At 35.5% G+C, this 19,109-nt stretch overlaps 3 protein-coding genes across 35 annotated transcripts in view; 2 read left to right on the top strand and 1 right to left on the bottom strand.

Moving 5' to 3' along the window:
• The window catches only part of mllt11 (MLLT11 transcription factor 7 cofactor), a 369,526-nt gene that overhangs the window by 289,557 nt on the left and 60,860 nt on the right, over positions 1-19,109 (top strand). The gene's annotated exons all lie outside the window — the stretch shown is intronic.
• mrpl9 (mitochondrial ribosomal protein L9) lies at positions 131-6,668 on the top strand. The gene is given in 7 exon segments (NM_001100044.2): positions 131-399; positions 890-1,049; positions 1,847-1,971; positions 2,048-2,101; positions 4,272-4,373; positions 6,306-6,389; positions 6,472-6,668. Coding segments are annotated over 7 exon segments (747 nt in total). The 5' UTR covers positions 131-291; the 3' UTR covers positions 6,586-6,668.
• Positions 9,236-18,283, bottom strand: prcc (proline rich mitotic checkpoint control factor). Of its 33 annotated transcripts, none has more exons than XR_015516160.1 (9): positions 17,631-18,283; positions 17,507-17,554; positions 14,939-15,424; positions 14,764-14,856; positions 13,034-13,180; positions 11,970-12,529; positions 10,950-11,492; positions 10,025-10,770; positions 9,236-9,830 (listed from the first exon to the last, which is right to left on the bottom strand). XR_015516160.1 is itself a non-coding variant. In NM_001126440.1 (6 exons), exons 1-6 carry the CDS (start codon positions 17,880-17,882, stop codon positions 12,377-12,379), a joined length of 1,179 nt encoding a protein of 392 aa, NP_001119912.1. In that variant the 5' UTR covers positions 17,883-18,212. The 33 variants fall into 33 exon arrangements, 1 of the variants encoding a protein (NP_001119912.1); XR_015516162.1 differs by having other exon boundaries at positions 10,025-10,702; positions 11,005-11,492; XR_015516164.1 differs by having other exon boundaries at positions 12,020-12,529.

The following is a 19,109-nucleotide window of genomic DNA, read 5'->3' as shown; positions in this document are numbered from 1 at the left end:
CGGAAAACAAACATGTTTAATTAACCGTATTAGTATATTAAGTTAGTCGCCTACTTAAACAAAAAGACCGACATTTCTGTCAGGCAAAATGTATGGCTACTTATTTAGGGGTCCTTCATCATCCATGCGCAGTTCATGTGGTTTTGTCAACGCAATGACAGATTGAGAGTTGTATTCAGAGATATTTGTGCATTTTGATATAGTATTTATGTCATGTTGCGTTTGGTGGCTCTTGCTATTTGTGCAGCTAAATAAATTATTTAGTTTTCGATTTTATAGTCAATATTAATCATGTGGGCAGCAACAACATCACGGTTTGTCCTTCAAAACTGCTGGAATTTTACAAATCTGAGATCCTCCTTGAGTCGAGTACAGAATCTGTCCCGAACAGCATGCAAGGTAAGAAACAGACAGTTAAGTTGCTTATCTGAAAATCTATATCATTTACATTTAGTCATTTAGCAGACGCTTTTGTCCAAAGTGACTTGCATTTGAGGAGCCATTCAGCGATTCAACAAGAAGAGACAACACACACAAGAGCTGCTAATCATGCAGATACTATTATTGTTAAGAGAATTCGTTTTTACAGGTGGTTTGTCAAGCCCACTCACCTGTGTTAAGCATCATAAATGCATAGCGTATTTTAAATATCAAAGTGATAATTTTATAACTAAAACAACAGTTTCTGACAGTATTTTTGATGATATCTCACTAGCCTGTTGCAAATACACATACAATTTATTTAATAATAATACTCTTTTATAAACACAAATAAAAGTGTTTATGCAGGTACATATTTAATACATTTGGCTGAGTTACGATGAGAGTCATACGGTTACACTTTGGTCTTTATTCTTTACTAAGAAATGTGTATTTGATCTGTTTCCAGAATACAGTAATTGTTGAACGCTGCTGGAAAGTTCCTCTGTCAAAGGAAGGGAAGCCACCCAGGCTGCATCCCCGCCGTCACAAGGTCTACCGACTGGTTGAGGACAAAAAAAACAGTCCACAGGACAAAATGGAGCTCATTCTCACTCAGACAGTGCCCAGTGAGTGCTTTTGACTTTCCTAAAATCAAGTTATATATTTAAATGGTGTTATTTAATGTAATATTTATTGTACAGAGCTCTGTGCATAAGGTGACATTGTTTTTGTGAACAAATAATATGCGTTATGTGTACATGTGTTTGCATGAACTCAAAATTTACCATGTTTGTTCTGCTAGCGCACATTTTTAGTCTTCACTAAATCACTCATTATCCTTAGGCTCAGTCACTGATCCATTAATTGTCACCACAGCAGAATGAACCACCAATTATTGTTAGTCTTAAGGCAGGGATGTCCAAACTTGGTTATGGAGGGCCGGGTTCCTGCTGATTTTAGCTCCAGCTTGCCTCAACACACGTGCACGGATGTTTTTATAAAGCCTAGTAGGAGCTTGATTAGCTAGCTCTGGGTTGTCTGATTGGGGTTGGAACTAAACTTTGCTGGACACCGGCCCTCGAGGACCAACCCCTGTCTTAAGTTGAAGTATTAATTTGTGCAAGTTAATCCACTGACCAAAAAAAAAAGAAGTTTGTTTTGGTTATCATTAATCAAAACCTTCCTCTCTTGAAAGGCAGTCTATCTTTGAGGTCAGTATGATGGATTGGCTGAAATATGCTTGGCCACTCCCCCCCCCCCCCCCCCCCCCCCCATTCATTTGTTTGCTGCAACTGAAAGATGAAAGGAGGAGCACAAAAATAAAACCACGCCCCCTTCTCACTATTTAATTTCAGTTTGAGTTACGTCATCGTGCTGAAATAACTCACTCGCACTTTTGTTTGATGTGATATTAATTTCACAGAGCTCGGTGGACGAGGCGACACGGTTTTTGTGAAAAAGGCAGTGGGACGCAACAAACTGCTGCCCGAAGGCCTGGCTGTCTACCCCTCACAAGACAATAAAGACATGTTTGCAGAGGAATTAAAGGTTAGTTTTGGTCTACAAATCAAGTTGTTCATATAATTTCAATTGTTTACAATTTTTGTTTTGTTTTTGCCTGTAGAAACTACATGAGGGAGATCCAGAGGACCGAATCCAGACACGGACAGGACAGCAAGTGAGTTATTGACGACTATCCTTGATTTTCACTCAAAATGTGTGCGTGTCTGTGTGCGCACTAGAGATGGGTACTGAAACGCTGTACTTTATCGGTTTGGATGCTAAATTATAAAAGACCGAAGTATTGATAAGCTCTGACTTTAACGGTTTTGCTTTCGGTACTGGAGAATTATTGCTGAATAAACATTGCTTACAGTAGCATAACTTAACTGGCCAACCTTTTCTAATTTGCGATATTTGTCTGCACATTTGGCAATCTCACATGAGAAATGCTTGTGTTTTCGCCCAATAGTACAGCGGCGAGCACATCAAGTATAGAAGCCTTCACAGTTCTTGGCTGTGCGCGCACACTTAGTGGAGGCTCATGCTAATCGCACAAACATAGCTCACGACACAAACATGCGCCCGCACACACAGCTCATAAGCTTGCGGAGTGAACCAAACGGGTTGTATTTCCCGGGTGGACGGCGACAATGTTAATTGCAGCAAACGCAACAAGTTGTTTTCTTGTATAAGCAGAAACGCAAGGAATCTGGCTAACCATCTTTCAAAAGTGCATTTACTGCAGAAAGACTAATGAAAAGTTTTCGACTGACTAGCTTGAGGTACATCATCTACATCGTTATGCTAGCAGTCATTCACATAAGGTCTCTCTAAATTAATATAATGTTAAGAGTTTAATAAACACACACGTTCGGTTACAATGAAAACAGTATTTATTTCTGCAGTAGCCTAAATAAATCTTAAACATTAAAAATGCTTTTACATTACTGTATTTACATATAGCTTAGTAATAAACTATTCTTATTAAGACATTATTAAAAAATCTGCTTATTTTAAGTTGTTAACTCCAAAAACAGGTGACTCATTTATGTTAATGGGTTAAAGAAAAATCATAAACATTATCTGATCATTTAACTGCATTTTGGGAGGAGGATATTTTCAACTGCAGGCAGAACAAGAAACCAAGAAAGATTCTGACTTGACTTCAACATGTTTGCCTTTTCTGGCAGATTATTCTCTAGAAAAAAAAGGTCATCTCCTTCAAACCATCGTACATTTTTATGTATTTGTTTTACAATTATTGGTTTTGCATTATTTTATATTAAAAACATAATAATAAAATAAAGTGTTGTTAATTCTGTTCAATTTGTTTGTTTTTTATATAAAAAAAAAAACCACTACAAAGAGTTGCAATAAGAGAACCGTTAAAATACCGGACCGAAAAGTTGTATTAATAAAAGTAGTAATACCATTCAAACTTTCACAATACTCAACCCTAGTGTGCACTTGGAAGGGTTAAATGCTGAGGATGAATTTTGAGTATAGGTAAAACTATACTTGAGGCTCACTCAAAACTTCAAGAACAGTGGTGTGACGGATTAGCATATAATTATGTAATACAGTATGTACAATTGAAGTCAGAATTATTAGTTCCTTGTATATTTTTCCCCAATTTCTGTTTAATGGAGAGATTTTTGTCAACACATTTCTAAACATAATACTGTTAATAACTCATTTCTAATAACTTATTTGTTTTATCTTTGTCATGATAACAGTACATCATATTTTACTAGATATTTTTCAAGATACAAGTATTCAGCTTAAACTGCATTTTAAAGGGTTAATTAAGTTAATTAAGTTAGTGTAATTAGGCAAGTCATTGTGTAACTTTGGTTTGTCTATAGACAATCGAAAAAATACTGCTTAAGGGGCTAATATTATTGACTTTAAAATTATTATTTTTTTTTTTTATTAAAAACTGCTTTTATTCTAGTCAAAATAAATAAATAAAACTTTCTTCAGAAGAAAATATGTCTTAGGAAATACTGTGAAAAATGACCTTGCTCTGTTGAACATCATTTGGGAAATATTTTAAAAAATCAAAAATTCCCAGGAGGGCAACTGTATATGTTGTTGCATTATCTCAAATATTTGTGCGAGCTATAGAACAGAATAGAGGCTCTCTGAAGTGCATTTAATCATCAATTTGTTTTGATTTTCTGGTAGAGACATCCTGTGTTCTGCACACAAAAATGTTAAAAGACAACTGGGGATGTCGGAGAGGGTCTTTTTCGTAAAGTTTTTTTATAAGCTGTACTCACCTTGGCACTCCGGGCTCCACATTTTTATATCAGTGTTATGTTATTTGTCTGTGTGTTTTGCAGACTGTTGAATTCCTGAAGAACACCGAGCTCAAAGTTCCTTTTCACACTTCGATTCAATATTCGCTCACCAAAGAGATTGTTTGCAGACAGTTTCTTCGAAAGGTAAGCAAATATAAAATGGAGCATTTATTTATAAGATATAGTCCACATAATTTACTCACTGTTTACTCACCTTGAAGTGGTTCCAAACTTTTATGAGTTTCTTTCTTCTGTTGAACACAAATGAAAATATTTTGAAGAAACCTGGAAAGCTGTTTTTTTTTCCTACTATGGAAGTCAATGGTTACCGGTTTCCAGCTTTCTTCAAAATATCCTCTTTTTGAGTTTAACAGAGGAAAGAAACTCAGGCTTTGAACAAGTGAAGGATGAGTAAATGATCTCAGAATCTTAAAAGAATGACATTTATGGCAAGATTGACTAAAAACTTCCATCATTTGGTGTTAAAAACTGTCCATATTTATCAAATACTTGTTTTTTTCAATGGCCTTATTGCAAAGCAGTTTTTTTTCTTGTCCGAAGCAAAAATTTAAGAGAAAGTTGAAGATTTTAAATGACTTTAGTAGTTTATTTACTATGGTTTGCAAGGTCTGAACCCATCTTGTACTTTACATGCTGTGATAGTTATTGTAGGATATTTGTAATATCAAACTATTTGTATTGCTAGAAGACATTAATTTGAAACGCATTATTTCTTTTTATATGCAGCTCTTAGTAAATTCTGGTGGTCAATATTGAAAATTCCAAGATCTTTCAAAGTTCAGAAATTGCTGAGACTTTTATTTGTGTATGTTGATGTACTTCCAACAGAAACTGAATATTCAGTAGGGGGCGGGGATTTTTTACACCTCATTTTAGAGATCTGCACGGGACTACATTTTTAACCCCGCTCCTGCCAGGTTTTAGGCCGAACCGACAGCTCCTGCTTAAATTCAGTATTTGTTGTTTGTTTCTACCCGCCGCGCCCATTCCGCGGAGAACAAAACTGAAAACTACCCTGCTATACAGAGTCCAGACAGCCTATAACAAGGTGTCTGTATAAACACACACACACACACACAAGCACCAAGCAAGTGACACACATATAGGCATCACGCTCTTTCTCTCATTCACAAACACACACACACTCGCATAAGCACCAAGCAAGTGACACACACATAGGCATCACGCTCTCTCTTATTCACACACACACATAAGCACCAAGCAAGTGACAAACACACACGCACACATAGGCGTCATGCTCTCTTTTTCATTCACACACAAACACACACACACACATAAGCACACACACATAAGCACCAAGCAAATAACACACACACAGGCATCACGCTCTCTCTCATTCTCACACACACACACACACACACACACTCACAAACTCACATAAGCACCAAGCAAGTGACACACACACAAAGGCATCACCCTCTCTCTCTTATTCACACACACACACACACACACACACACACACACACACACACACACAGCAACAAACAAGCTAAACGCAGCATCACGCTGTCTCATTCAAATTTAAAAATTGCAACCAGTTTATTCCCGCGCCGCAGAAATCTGGTCAGGTCCCGCGGCTCCTGATGTAGACCTCTGCCCCATTCCCTAATAGCAAACGAGTGGTAATAGGAGCATGGTTAAGTCATACTAGCAGCATCAGAGAAGGATCATCACTCCAACTGTGGAAGAAAATGGTCAGACTTTGATTGAAGATTAACAAAACTACCATTTTTACTCAGTGGATTAACTTGCACCGATTCATTGTAAAAAATAAGTGCTAGCAAAATAAACATTGTAAATTTAGATTTTACATGAACTTTCATGCTAATTTGCCTAATGTATTGAATCTGGCTCTTAATATTCATAAACACTTGACATACCTGCGACAGATATTTAAATTGAGGATATGGTGGCTGTCTTTGATTTATTTTTGACACTGGTTTAGTGTCAAGTGACGCATGTAGTGATGATTCTCTCAATGGCCAATCAGTAACTGCCGTGTTTACACATCTCATGGGCTGTTTTTCTGTCCAGCGCGGTGTGGTTGTGCCTCCACATGCTTTGACTCTTCCTGAGGAGCCGATCACAGGGCCTGGAGAGCACTGGTGTGAGGTCACAGTAAGTGAATTGATGTATAACTGTGTGATGTATTGTTATAACTGTTTCAGCACTCATATCTGAGCTGTGTTTTCCGTGTCAGGTGAATGGTTTGGACCGAGTCCGGGTGCCCATGTCTGTGGTGCCGTTTGTGGAGCCCAGGCAACTGCTGCTGATGAAGCAACAGCAAAGTTTAAAAGAGTCCGATTCAGAATAACATCGTCTTTACTTAAAATATGTCCAGATACAATTTGAAGATTATACATGAGGTGTTTGTACAAATAAAATGATTTTTTTTGTTTATTTCTTTCTGTTTTTAGTCTATTTTTCTTCTTTGTTTGCAATTAAATTGTTCTGGTAATTTTGTCTTAAGTTAAATTAGTTATAATGACTTTAATTTCAAGATATTTTTATCGCTATTGCTTAGCTCTTACACCATGTCCTAAATAAACAACGTTGCGACACGCAAAGGTTTCCATGTTAAAAGCTATTTTTGTCTGAAATATCTGTGACAGAGACGCACAAAATTTTATCTTATGGCTAAATGAATTACTCTTAATAGACGTTTTGCTTCTGTATCAGACATTTAGCGAGAAAAAATTATGATAAATGGTCAATATTTAAAAAAATATGAGACATTTAATGTATAGAAAGCAATATTACACATTGTTTTGATGCTTAAAAATGAGAAAGATGGTACTTTATTCCAAATGAACAATAAAATAAAATCTTTCTCATTTTCAGAAAAACCCACAAAATGTCATTTTACACAGAAGCAAAACTTCTACTAGGAGCAATTAATTTAGCCATTTGATAAAATATATATTTATTCGCTCATTCCTTTTCTTTTTCGGCTTAGTCCCTTTATTAATCCAGGGTTGCCACAGCGGAATGAACCATCAACTTGTCCAGCATATGTTTTACACAGTGGATTCCCTTTCAGCTGCAACCCATCCCTGGGAAACATCTACACACACACACGTGCACACTACGGACAATTTAGCTTACCCAATAGGGTATATTCCGAGCTAGTGTTGTTCCCATACTGATAAACTTCCGGTGACATGTTATTGTGAACTTTTTATTGTGAACTTTTTTCCAATTTATACGGTTTCTTTTACACCATAGATCTTGTAATGTAATTAAAATACATTCAGTTAAATAAACTTTGGCATTCATTTGGTTGCTTAAGCGTAAAACGAGACAAAAGGCCTTTTTGAATATAAAGACGCTTCATTGAATATACTGAGGTAAAATAAATGCTCATATTATAAACACACGGCGGGGAAAATGTAATTTATTGCAGTGCTTCTTGTACAATCTGAGACTCGCTTTATATAGGATATCATTCACCCAGTGGAGATCACTGATTTTTAAAGAAAACTGACCTTAAACGTGCAGATTTTTGCATTGGCATAGTTCATGGGAATCGCTTAACCCAGGTTACTGGCAAATTAAAAGTCCTTTTAGCATGCTTCGACATATACCCCATTCACCTATACCCCATGTCTTTGGACTGTGGGGGAAACTGGAGGACCCGGAGGAAACCCACGCGAACGCAGGGAAAACATGCAAACTCCACACAGAAACGCCAACTGACCCAGTCGAGGCTCAAACCAGCAACCTTCTTGCTGTGTGGTGACAGCACTACCTACTGCGCCACTGTCACCCGAAATAAAACACTATTTAAAGGTCAGAAAGTAGCTCCAAAACACTAAATTTAACACTGAATAAAGCACATAATCAGTTCCTGAGGCGATCATTGTCATAGTGGTTTATGCTGTTGTTCAGCCACGACATCGCAGAAATAGAAACCATTTCTAAAACTGAAATTTTGTGCGTCGCTGTCACAGATGGTTTAGATAGAACCTGCTTTTGACATGGAAACCTTTGCGTCTCGCAACGTTGTTTATTTAGGACATGGTGTAAGAGAAAAGCAATAGCAATTAAAAATAATTTGAGATTAGACATAACTGATTTTACTCAAGACAAAATACAAAAATGTTAAGTATAATAAAAGCTTCAGTGTTTTATACATTAAATGTCCTTTTTTTATGACTATCATGATTTTCAGAAATACCTGCTAAAATGCAAAAAAAAAAAAATGTTTGAAAAGTAAAACTTGTATTTAGAGCAACTCTTAGTCTTGTAATAATTATATATATATATATATATATATATACATACACACACACACACACATATATATATACATATATATATATATATATATATATATATATATATATATATATATATATATATATATAAAATTTATATTCTGTTTAAAGGTCATCAAGCTACTCCAAAATGACAAAGCTTTACCCTTTGTCACTATTCTTTAAACCACTAGGTTTCTAGCATTTATCAAACTTGACTATTAAAATACAAAATGTAGTTTAATCACTATAACAAATTTTTAATATATAATCATGTTTATAATTCAAATTCAGCAAAAATGGTTAGATGTAAAATGTTAGCTTTTTTCCAACATACCTTTATCAATATAATTTATATATATATTCACAACAGTCTGTGCAGGTCATTGTCCTCACCATATATTGTCTATAAATACATGAATATTGGTAAATAGTGTTTTGTTAAGATTGTTGATAATTGGATGGGAGTCTGTCCGATTGCAGCTTTACATGGACATAGGAAAATGAAGACCTGATTAACAATATTTAAGACCTACAAGACTGTCCATGAATTTAAGACTTTTTAAGACCTAAAATTAATTTTTTTTTACAAATGTAATTCTTTTAAGACCCCCTGGAGTATAACTCAGGATAAAGCATACAGTGATCATCCTTTCTGTGGGAAATCGTGCTCATATTGAAATAAGTTAAATAAAAACCCAATCTCAGTTTCACATTAAATCATCGACCAATTTAATGTTTGTGGCTTGAGTCCATTCCTGTATTTTGAGACATATTAAAAGTCTTCCTGATGTCCTTTAAACTCTCTTTAATTCTCTTTAAAATCCCAGCAATTAGCAATTGTGTTTTGAACTAACCCTTACTTTGCTCAGGCCTATGTATGTTCACTTCTGGCAGTGATACAGGATTTATTCATCACATTAAAGTGTTTTAACAGCATATTTCCTACAGGTGCAATGAAACTCTTATATTTTATTCAGAATTCTACACAAAGGTCCTCGGTTAAGAATCTACATTCAAATGAAAAACAAGCAGGTAAAAACAATCAAACCAGGAAGATTCACTCACACACTTTTTTGTTGTTGTTGTTTACAGGGTTTTCTGCAGTAACACTTTACAGTAACATTGTATACATTAATAGGAGCTCATTTACATTAATATACAGTTAATGCAACAGTAGTGTACATGTAAATTAAAGGGATAGTTCACCCAAAAATTTAAATGAACTCATTCACACTGTTAAAAAATGCAGGGTTTCACACAAATCCATTAAGTTGACTGTGTTTATAAATTTAAGTAGACCCTAGATCACAGGTGTCAAACTCAGTTCCTAAAGGGCCGCAGCTCTGCACAGTTTAGTTCCAACCCTAATTAAACACACCTGATCAAACTAATTGAGTCCTTCAGGCTTGTTTGAAACCTACAGGTAAGTGTGTTGGAGCAGGGTTGGAACTAAACTGTGAAGGGCTTCGGCCCTCCAGAAATTGAGTTTGACACCCCTGCCCTAGACTGAACATAAAACATTTAAGTTGTCCCCAAAAAAAACTTAAGAATTGTGTTGATTCAGCTCATTTTAAATATGTAGTTTGAATAAGCAGCAAAAAAAAAATTGAGCGAACAAACCAGTGAGACCACGAAAGTATGGAGCTCAAAATGTGCCAAAACAATCTGAATTTTGAAATGTGTTCATTTGAATAATTAACAGTTGTATTTAAATAAAACTGAATATTATTTGCTATTAAAATAGTTTTGAATTTGAATTTCCTAACTTGACTATTGAACATCTGAAATTTAAACCAGCTGAATTTTTTTTAAGTCTGATTTTAATAGACATAATTTTAAACTTCAGATGTTTTTTTTGTTGAATTTCATGATCTGAATTTCTGGTTTTGAATTTTTGAATTTGAAATTTGACGTCCTGAATTCCTTCATCGTGAAAACTTGAAATTAGGGTTGTCATGATACTGGAATTCGGTACCAGTTGATACTGAATTTTTTAAAATGTTCACTGTAACCACAGATACAGGAACACTGAAGCATTTTTAAGCTTCAATTTATCAGTTTTGGGTCAGTGTTGTCACAATACTGTAATTCGGTACCAATCAATACTGATATTTTAAAAACGTCCACTTCCCGCTAACATTTTAGCACTGTTGAGTGCATTCTTAAACAGCGCTGGTTTACCATTGTGTTCTCAAACTCAACAGAAATGGCTGTGATTGGCCGTTAAGGTCATCAGTTCACTAAACTCACTGCTGTTTATGGAGTTTAACCACAGATACAGTGACACTGGAGCGTTTCAAAGTCATGTATATCAGCTGGTTTGTCTATAAGCTGACATCCGAACGATCCGCTGATGAATCGTGGCTTTAAAACGCTTCAGTGTGAGTTTGGTGAACTGATGACCTTCAACGCCAATCACAGTCTTTTCTGTTGAGCACATCGGCAAATCAGCGCTGTTTAACAAGCTCAACAGCGCTCAAATGTTCACAGAAAACGTAAAATCCCTGTAAATAGCAGGAAATGTTAAATATACAGTATCAATTGGTACCGAATTTCAGTATGGTGACAACATTACTTGCAACTGTATTTTTACAAACTGCATCTCTGCAGTCTAGGAGTTCTGAAAATACATCTATAAAAATCTTCAGTTGTCTTAAATTTTAGATGTTCAATTTTCAAGTTAAGAAAATTAAAGCAATTTTTAATGCCATATAATGTCCAGTTGTATTTAATTACTATTGTTAATAATCCAATTTGAATTCAGATCGTTTTGGCATATCTTAAGCTCCATACTTAAGATATTTTGAAGAATGCTAGAAACTGATAACCATTGACATGCACAGTAGGACAAAGAAAACCTATGGACGTCAATGGTTACAATTCAAAATAACAAAACCGAAACAAATCAAGGGTGAATAAATAATGACAGAATTCTCGGTTTTGGGTTAGTGTTGTCACGATACTGGAATTCGGTACCAATCGATACTGACATTTTTAAAGATGTCTTATTTTCTTGCTAACATTTGAGCACGTTCTTAAACAGCACTGAATTGCCATTGTGTTCACGTGCTCAACAGAAATGACTGTGATTGGCCGTTAAGGTCATCAGTTCACCGAACTCACTGCTGTTTACTTACTGGAGCGTTTCAAAGTCCCGTCGATCAGCTGGTTTGTCTATAAGCTGACATACGAATGATCTGCTGATGAATTGTGGCTTTAAAACACTCCCATGTCACTGTATCTGTGGTTACACTCAGTAAACAGTGGCGAGTTCGGCGAACTGATGACCTTCAAGGCCAATCACAGTCATTTCTGTTGAGCATATGAACAGAATGGCAAATCAGCGCTGTTTAAGAACGAGTTTAACAGCGTTCAAATGTTCGCAGGAAAATTTCAGTATCCGAATTCCAGTATCGTGACAATACTTTTTTGGGTGAACTATCCCTTTAACACCGACAATTACAAAAACATTAACATACACACCCATACTGTAAAGTGTTAACCGTTTGTTTTCTGTTATATTTTCAATGCCTCGTATTTTATATACACCACCGGCGCTCACGACGGCAGTATGGAAGACAAGACCATCCCAACCGTATTTAATGAACAAATATAATGTCGACCTACACATCTACTATGTTACAGGGTGACTGTTTCCGACCGAACTAAAACCGGGTAACAAAACGTAACGTAGTTCAAATGGAAAGACGATATTAGGTAGACATTTGTTAGCCATCTTGAACTTCACCATCCTCTACGCCTTTCTGAAACTCTAAAAGCTGGCCCAAACCTCTCACTTGTGCATCGCTTATACAGAACATTAGGGAGATCTGTATATCCAGTCTGCTAGAATCCGTACTTGGCTTGTGTTTGCCGTCGAGTGAGCTTGTTGTCGGCCCAGTTGTTCTTGAGTTCCAGCTCTCGCTCTTTGGCCTGGTGAATCAGATACGTGATCTGGTGTTTGCGCCTCTGTTGGCCCGTTGGCTGATCTCCTCGTTTCTGAAAGGAGAAAGCAAAGGTTAGCAGCTGAGCTTCAAGTTGAAGTCAGAATTATTTGCCCCCCTGTATATTTATTTCCCAATTTCTGTTTAACGAAAATATTTTTTCAACACATTTCTAATCATAATAGTTTTAATAACTCAATTTCCTAAAACGGATGAATTTTATCTTTGTCATGATGACTAAATAATATTTAACTAGATATTTTTAAGATACTAGTATTCAGTTTAAAGTGACATTTAAAGGCTTAACTAGGTTATTTAGGCAGGTTAGGGTAATTAGGCAAGTCATTGTATAACAATGGTTTGTTCTGTAGACTATCAAAAAAATATATAGCTTAAAGGGGCTAATCATTTTGACCTTAAAATGTTTTTTTTATTTTTTTTTATGAAAAACTGCTTTTATTCTAGCCCAAATAAAACATCAGACTTTCTCCAGAGGAAAAATATTATGGCAAACACTGTGAAAATAATGGTTTAAGTAAGATTGAAATGAGATTGTGACCTTGCTGAAGGACTTGCGTGGCTCGGCCTCTGCTGTCATGTTCTTGGTCATCCACTGTTTGTTTCCGCTCAGCTGATCGTCTCCTTTGATCTCGAGGAACTTGATTTCTTCTCTTCCACGATTCTGTTTGCCCTGCAGCCGCCGAAACTGGAGAAACACAAGGAGAACTGAAATTTAGCCTGGATTAAACTGGGCTCAGTCTAAGCAGAACTCATAATAATTACACTAATGACTTCAACAACAATAACAATGTTACTATTATTACTGTTCTTATTGTATTATTACCTTGTTATTATTACTATTATTATTATTATACAATATTATATATTAATATTGTTATTATTCACTTATTACTGTAACTATTAATTAGTGATATATAGATATATAATTATACAATAATGTTAATAATAATAATAAATAACATTTTTATTGTTGTTTATTATTATTACCGTGTTGTAATATAACAACAACAATGTTATTCACAATAAAAATCAATAAAAGACATCAATTACGTTTGCAATACTACTACTGGACTGTAAAATAAATATCTAATATTTTATTATTATTATTATTCACATAATTACTGTAAATATTAATAATTTACTATTATTATTATTGTATAGTTATAAAATAATGTTAACAATAATAATAACAATATTTTGTTATTGTTGTTTATTATTGTTGTGTTATCATACATCAACAACAACGTTAATAAAAATGAAAATTATTAAAGACATCAATTACTTTGGCAACACTATAACTGAACTGTAAAATAAATATTTTATTATTATTATTCACAAATTACAGTAAATATTTATTATTGTTATTTTCTATTATTATTATTATTGTATAGTTAAATAATAATAATAAATAACATTGTTATTTGCAACTGGACGGGCATTCGCTGCATAAAACATATGCTTAATAGGTTGGTGCTTCATTCCGCTGTGGCAACCCCAGATTATTAAAGGGACTAAGCTGAAAAGAAAATGAATGAATGAACATTGTTACTGTTGTTTATTATTCTATTATTATTACTGTTATTATTATTATTATTATTATTGTTTTGTCATATAACTACAACAACGTTATTCAAAACGAAAATTAATAAAGACATCAATTACGTTTGCAATACTACTTGACTGCAAAATAAATATTTTATTATTATTATTCATTAATAACTGTAAATATTAATTATTGTTATTTACTATTATTACTATTGTATAATCATATAATAATAATAATAAATAACATTATCATTGTTGTTTATTATTATTATTACTGTGTTGCAATACAACAACAACAACGTTATTCAAAATAAAAGTGTAAAAATATAGACAAATCACTTTTGCAGTAATACTACTGGACTGTAAAAGTAAATATTTTATATTTTATTATCATTATTAAATATGTAACATTTGTCTGACATCAATTAAGGTATATCTCTGAAATAATGTGATTGTACACTAAAATAATTTCTTACATTTATTTAAACATTTTTTTAAATACATTTTTTAAAATTACAACAATGTAAAAAAATTAAGAAATTAATATTGCAATATTTTTATGATGACTTATCATATTTATTATACGCAAACTTAATTAAAATCAAAAAAATATTCTTCGAATTTACTAAATAAGTCAAATTTCCAATAATAATAGCTGTAATTTATGCAATTATGCTCTCCAAATTTCTGAAATAAATACCAGAGCTGCTGCACACAACTGACCGCTTCATCATTGAACAACGAAGACGACCCCGACTCCTCTTCCTCATCAGCTCCAGGGTTTGGATCTTGATAGTATTCTTCCCCATAATACTCCTGTCAAACATTACACACAAAACATCAGCTGCTACCATCACAAACAACATATTAATTTATACACAACACACTTATCAGGCACCTGTGCAGACGCCTCTGGCTGTGTGTTGTCAGGAAGCTCCTGGTACTGATGTTGAAAATCTCCACTCGTCTTATAGTCTTGAATGGCTCCGACCGGCTTACTAGAGCCAAAGTCTAGCGGGGCGTCCTCCACACCAGGCGGAGGGTGTAAAGAGGGCACGAACTGCTGCGCATCAACATTTTGCGGGATCACAGGCTGAACGGAGCTTTCCGGAAGAGAGAAGTAGTTTTCTGGAGCGAGTTCGTCATCGCTTCCGTCTTCGTCCGCAGCCATTTGTTTAGCAAGCTGCATGGCTGCTGATTTAGCGGCCGCTTTGATGGCAGATGGGGATGGGCTGCTTCCTGACAGACTCTGGGGCTTGGCTGTGTTTGATTTGGGTTTATCTGATGCGGGACGTTTGGTGAGGGTGTGCGGTACCAGGGGTCTCTGGGTCTCCTTCACTGCCAGATTCTTAGGCTGGGGGAGCAGAGAGGACAGACCACTGCCCTGAGAAGATGTGAAGAAGAAAAATCAAGTGTTAAGTGCAGGAGCATCAAGATTATTTGGATATTAATGAGTATTAATGAAAAAATAGATCCTCTGTAAACAGCTCTTTAACATATGTCCTTTCATTGTTGTGTTTATTAACCCTTGTGTGCTGTTTAAAATCCACTCATTATGTTTGTGGCTGTTTTTGCTAAATTTTCAACAAATGTTAACATATTTTTTTGTTTCTCCTGTTTTTTCCTCTTTGTAATTTTTTTATTTAAAGCTGCAGTAGGTGATCTGCAAGACTGCTAGCATTAGCATAATAGCTTAGAAATGTTATGATCCTCCCCTGCTGTCCAAAGCCACGCCTCCTTAAGTCATGAACGCGCACTGATTAGACATAACACTAGATCATGGCTGCGTCCGAAACCGCCTACTACTAAGTAGGTGCTGCATTTGAATTTAAACGTACTACTCGGCCGTTAGAAAAATACGTTCTATACAGTATGAATGTGAAAAGTATGAATGGAATTCGGACGTACCACATCCGCCATTTTGTCACGGTCACGTGACCTACCAGCATCAGTTGCATCGTTTCACTTCCATTCATGAATTCTCTCGTGGGGCATCATGGGATAGCACAGTGTGCTTGGGAGGCGCACTCCAGAATCTCGTCGGAAGTAGTAAGTCATCCAGGTATTTCTTGCATACTGACTTTCGAATTTTATACATTTTAAAATACTGCTGGGAGTGCATACTGATTTTAGCGAACTATATAGTATGGAAGTATGCGGTTTCGGACACAGCCCATGTCATTCACCAGTAAGAAAACTCTATGGAGACAGACACTTCATCAAGCGTAGTTGTTGACAGGCCAGCAGGTGCAGTTTTATATTTCCCCAAAACTGTGTCACAGGCTGTCACTGTTCAAAAATGAACGAATGTGTGAATATAAATCAAAATTCACCTCAGTAAAGCTTGTTAGGCGGAAGAGCACATTTACTTATGTGCTGTTATTAAGCTAAATAAAAATTAGATCAGATAAAGCGGTGCTAAATCAGAAATATCCTGTCATCTTTTTGCATTAAACTTACGTTTACATTTCCAAGACAACGAGTAACTCTTCATTTTCAATAATGCTCGCTGATTCTCGTATATCACTTGTTTTCAGCTCCTTTTTCACTTGAACAACTAAACGAATGCTCAGTTCTATTTAACCCACTATATTATCAATGCTGTAAGAGGATACTCAATGAACTTGACAATAGCGAATCTCCTGCCAGACATTTTCAGTGGCTTAACAACACTTCCGTGCATATAAACCCATTCATAAACAAGAACACAATCTACATCAGCTTTTACAACTGAAATAGTTTATTAAAGTTATTGGTGTTACCTAAAGAAGCTAAATTTTGTGTTTATTGTTCTTCTTCCTAATCTTAAATAAATTACTGTCATGTAAATGTTTTTTTTTTTTTTTTTAAATATTATTTTAAAAAATGACAATTGGTCAGAATATTAAAATAGATTCAATTTCGATACCATTCATGGTCATTCTATGCCAAATTACAGCTTACAACAACTGTTGTTGTTGTCTGATATTATGTAGAGCATCATGGGTAATGTAGTTTTTCTGCATGATTTTCACTATTACATAAGACCGGACAATTTAACCTCAGAGCTCACATGTTTGTTTTTAAAGGTTTATCAGTTTTGTTACTTCCAAAACAGACTGTTATGCTCAATAACTTGTCTCTATGTTGGTATACATACATTATATATATATATATATATATATATATATATATATATATATATATATATATATATATATATATATATATATATATACATTTAAACAGAATTTTACAATGGGTAAAACAGTATGGAAAAATGTTCGTAGTCCTTATAATAATATAAATACTTTAAACTTTTATATAATATATTAATTATTACAAATATAATTAAATACTTGGACTGCTTGTTCTAAGAAACAGAATAGGATTTTAATAATATTAATATTCTCATTAATGTCATTATTAACAATATTAAACTCTAGACACACAGTGGAAGACGAGCAAAAAAATGCTTTATTCATACCCGAGGAGCTGATTTCTTTCGCACTGGCTCATCATCATCAGAGTCCGACTGAAAAAAGAAAAACATTACCGTCAGAAACCGTTTCGATGAAATGATTTGACATTAACGGATCAGTGAGACTCACATCTGCGGGTTTTATTTGAGGAACGATGATTTTCACGGGCTCTGTGCGTTTCTTGGGTTTGGGGAGGTCCATGATCGTCCTTTTGGGTTGTGGAGCAGCTGCGGGCTCATCTGCGGTTGGTCGGACCTCCGCGTTCTTCGGCGCGGGCAGAGAAGCGAAGAGTCCGCCGCTCCTTCCCGGAGCTCGAGCGGGTAAAACCGGAGAATCATCGCGGTCACTGTCGTCGCTGCTGTCGTAGGCTACCAGAGACATGTCCACCGATGATGAACCCAGATCAGTTCAGAAGAGAGAGAATCACACGCAAGAATCGCTGACGAGCTGCTTTTGCATCACTTTCACTAAAGCAGCTCCAATACTCTCATATCCTCCTGCACTTCCAGACTTATATGCACAAACGCTGTGAGCAAATATCAGATCACAACATCTATGCTAAATTCGCCTTCAGGTCAATTAACGCTTGCTGCAGGAGTCCAGTTGCACAAGGTAGTCTGCTTTTAAAATCCTTATTTGTCCTCTAACAAGACGCGAAAAGCACGATAATTTATTACTCTAAACACGCAAGAAATATCTGTCTATAATCGTATACTGTACCTCTCTAACCATTTAGACACATAAACATCATTTCTTCCACCATCCTGAAGGATTTCCTGAACATCCGCTGCACCGTTTCCGAGGATTAAGCGAGACTGACACCAGCTGGGCTGGAGTAGAATAACAACACAGCATTGAGTGAACGAAAGAATGAGCGAGAACAAGGTCGCTCCGCAGTCTTGTTAAGTTTTGCTAAAAGGTGTAAAAATAAACAGTTTTACTGTGGGTTTACCCTCCAAATTGACAGCTTTGAAAAGATTAACATATAAACTAACCCTTCAATCAAACTAGTGCGACACCACACAAGTTGTTTGCTGCTAGAATAAACTCAAGACAGATGTTAACAAGAATTATTTATATTATTTATTGAAATACCCATTATTGTGTTTTATAAATGTCTACCCCTACCCCAACCCTAATATGTTTCCTCACAGCGACTGAAATTGTTAATTAGCCTGTTGCTGTACATACATTCATTCATTTTCTTGTCAGCTTAGTCTCTTTATTAATCTTTATAATTTTTTTTTATTCATCTTCTGCCGCTTTTCTGGGGCCAGGTCGTGAGGGCAACAGTCCTAGGAGAGGACCCCAGACTCCCTATCCCCAGACACTTCCTCCAGCTCCTCCGGGGGGATCTGGAGACAGGGAAGTCTGGGGTTCTCTCCTAGGACTGCTGCCCCCGCGACCCGGCCCCGGAAAAGCAGCAGAAGATGAATAAAAAAAAATGTTTTTTTTTTTTTTAAATTGTCCTAAAACAACAATGGTTGTTGTTCAACAGTTCAAAAAGACAACTTTAATGAAAGGTTTTGATTCACTTTAAATGTTGACCACTGCATATTGTCTCTACATTAAAATCAATTTAGACTGAAAGCCTCTGAACTGACCAAA

This window comes from Danio rerio, chromosome 19, assembly GCF_052040795.2.
Source record: "Danio rerio strain M-AB ecotype USA chromosome 19, GRCz13ab, whole genome shotgun sequence".
Lineage (NCBI taxonomy): Eukaryota > Metazoa > Chordata > Actinopteri > Cypriniformes > Danionidae > Danio > Danio rerio.
Note: the sequence above shows the minus strand (reverse complement) of the source record. Positions and strands in the feature narration are given on the sequence as shown.